Below are 3,201 nucleotides of genomic sequence, written 5' to 3' on the forward strand. Positions count from 1 at the left end.
GGGGGGGGGTTGTCATTATGTTAACACTATGTGGTATCTAGTAGAAATTATTAAAAAACAAAAGTAATCAAATGTGCTCACATCAGGTTCTCCACAGTCACACTCTTCTCCATCCTCCACAAAGCCATTGCCACACTTCTTGCCCCCGACCAGGTCCTTCATGTTGGGCATGTTGTAAAGACACATGCCCCCACCCTTCTGGAAGTAGTTGTCCAGGTCCCGTTTGCTGCAGCGACTGAAGACTCGAGGAAAAGGATGCCTGGCAGCAAACAGAGACACGTTACTGGAGAAGCCTAACTGTGCAATGTTATACTGTGTTAGTCTGTGTTAGAGTTCGTTGATTGGTCTGAGACTCACCCAGTGGCGGCAGCCATGACACAGCCTCCCTGTTCAGCAGAGGCTTCCACACAGCAGCCATCGTGATCATGGCTCATGCCAAAATTATGGCCAATCTCATGAGCCATGGTGGCAGCAGCACCAATGGGCAGGTCTGAGTGGTCCTGTGGTGGAGAATCAGAGGTATGCATCATTTAGMTGGTTCAGATGAGACAAGATGATAAAACCAGTCTTGTTGTGTGTCTGTTTGTTATTAATGTTTTCTCCTTGTCAGTACATTTTTTTTTATAAATTCCTCTTTTGTTTCCTATCTGTCCTCTTAAGTGTCTCCTGTGTTTCTGTCAAACAGCAGATAAACATTGTATTTCCAATTAATTTATTCAATACCTTCTCAAAATAATAAAAAAAGTAAATTTRTTCTATTTTTTTAATTGAGTTTGGACTACTTTGAAGTGAAACTGCAGAAAATTTACTAAGATTTAATAACCTATCTGTAGGAGACAGGTTTTTGTATGAGATCATTTAGGAGAAACAGATGGTAAACTTTGGRCTTATTATTGATGTTTCATACAGGATGTGAACTGTTACTGTGTGCAGATATACAACATTAATGTCTGGATGATAAGCTAAGATGAAGTGCTGTAATTTATTTTAACACATTTGTATACCTTTGCTGAAATTTTATTAAAAATCAAGCTGCACTGAAGCAGAAGCTGCTCATATGAAATACAGAACAAAACAACGTAACCTGCATGTGTTTTTAGGCAAAAATAATAAATTCTCATCTTATTTTKAGAACTTTGTGTCACATTTGAATAAAACTGCTTTAATTTTTTTTCTGTTTGAGAGTCAGGACTTTTCAGAAAACGTCCAAGGCTAGGGCCAGCCATAGTAATAACACAGTAAGAAAAAGAATATTACAACCATTAAATTAAAGTCAGCAGATCAAATAATCTAGGTTGGGGTGGATGCCTGTGTGAATACAAAGCAAGTCAATGTGAGTATGAAGGAACCTGTGGCACACAGTTTCCTTTCACACTCCAAACAGTGTGGGTAAAAAGTGACCAAAGCTGCTGAGTACAGCTTGGTGCAGATCAGAATTGATGTTGACGGCTTGATGCCAAGACCACAGCAGCCGCTTTAAAACAATCTAAAAAAATGTTTAAAGATTCATACAAACTCTGTTATTAAAACCTTTACATCAACACCAGTTTCATAGTCTGAAATTCTTGCCAGACTTGACCACAGTCCTGCTTTTTCAAACTGTTATTAAAAAACAAGCAAATTTACACACATTTTGATTAAATAGAGATTGTTTACCATTTCATGCTGCCAACAGTTTTATGCACTCAATAATGATTTTTTTTTTCATTTAAGTTACAGTGTAACCTCTTGGTCTCGAGCAGCAGCTCCAACCATTTAGCCTCTAAGAATAATTTATAACAGAGCGGTTCAGATCTTGGACAGGAACCCATCAGATCACATCACTGTCATCTTCTGAAGAAACAACATGATGAATTTTAAATCCTTTGTCAAATTCTCCAGTCTAACACTTGCTTATAAATGCCTAAATGGACAGGCTCCTCAGGTGCTCAGTGATCATTTGGTTCCTCTACTATAATGTTTTGCAAACTGCAACTGTTTACAGATTGCAGTAATCCAGTCTGGCTGCATTTAAATTAAGCTGTTAGCTTGTCAGTCCTGTCAGAATTAAACTCTGTTCCTCCTGTTTCTTAAATGCTACAAGTAGATCATGTAAAATTAAAATACCACATAACTGTTGGTCAGATTCAAAACTGTCTCACAAATCCCCACTAAAATGGTKTCATGACTTCTGGTGAAACTAGAAAACTAGATGGAGCATAGTGGTAGCATATACAGTGTGACTCCCACACATACGCAAAGCACCAGAACTCAGACGGGCCCACCGATGAGGCCCCAAAAAAGGCAATAAAATGCACTTAGCAGCATGAAATTTGGCAGGAATAGAGAGTCTGAGTTCTGGTAAATTGGTYCGTGCGGGGGTCATTATGTTACCWGAAATCCTTTATGTGTTAGCAGCTCACACTGCAGGCAAAGAAAAAGCTAAATCAGATTTTTCTTTTCATGCGACCCATATCGTTTTTTTTTTTACTTAAATCAGAACCATGTGAATGTTTTTCAAAGTAACCCCAGTCTGAACAGTTGTATGTCGAACATCCCTGAGGTTAGAGTACACTGAGCCATCCAGATATTAATATTTACGACCCCCGCACGCAAAGTGGGGGTTCTATTGTTTTCGTACTGTTTACMTTTTWTTGTTTTCATTGATTTTTGGTCAACWATATCACAGAAATTGCTCCAACAATCAACATGGAATTTGGTAGCAATGTASACTGTGCCAGCCAACGGTTTTATGATAGACCCCATATTTGAGGAGGGGGCTCCATTTAAACAGGGGGTGTCTGGACATACAAAAAAAGCTTATAACTCAAAAACTATTCAACATTGGAGCTTCAGKTTTTTCTTTTGTTTAGTGCTGATGAAGGGCTATCCAACAAGCCCACCAAGCGCACCCCAACCCCACCTTCAGACCCCCACCCAAAACGATATCTGTTCTGGTGACTTCTGAGTTCTGGTGCATTGGTGCTTTGCATACATGCAGGGGCCATATATGTGACAAGCAGTGGTGGGCACCAGTCCGCTAATGCGCAAATCCGCTAATTGCAGACCTAACTATTTCATTTGCACTTTAGCAGTTTTACTAATTTTTATATTTCATAAGCGGATTTGCACTTTCTAAAATTAAAATGCAGTACCGCTAATAACTAATTATCTATGAGTCATCATTATCTTGAACAGCACCCCCAACAGCACCCCTCCCAG

General features: G+C 39.3%; 1 protein-coding gene across 1 annotated transcript in view; it reads right to left on the minus strand.

Moving 5' to 3' along the window:
* The window catches only part of adam19a (ADAM metallopeptidase domain 19a), a gene marked incomplete in the record, with an annotated part of 346,817 nt that overhangs the window by 73,889 nt on the left and 269,727 nt on the right, over window positions 1–3,201 (minus strand). Inside the window, 2 exon segments of the mRNA XM_014003343.1 lie at window positions 82–259; window positions 358–500. Coding sequence (XP_013858797.1) covers window positions 82–259; window positions 358–500 — 321 coding nt within the window.

This window comes from Austrofundulus limnaeus, unplaced genomic scaffold (assembly GCF_001266775.1).
Source record: "Austrofundulus limnaeus strain Quisiro unplaced genomic scaffold, Austrofundulus_limnaeus-1.0 Scaffold18, whole genome shotgun sequence".
NCBI lineage: Eukaryota > Metazoa > Chordata > Actinopteri > Cyprinodontiformes > Rivulidae > Austrofundulus > Austrofundulus limnaeus.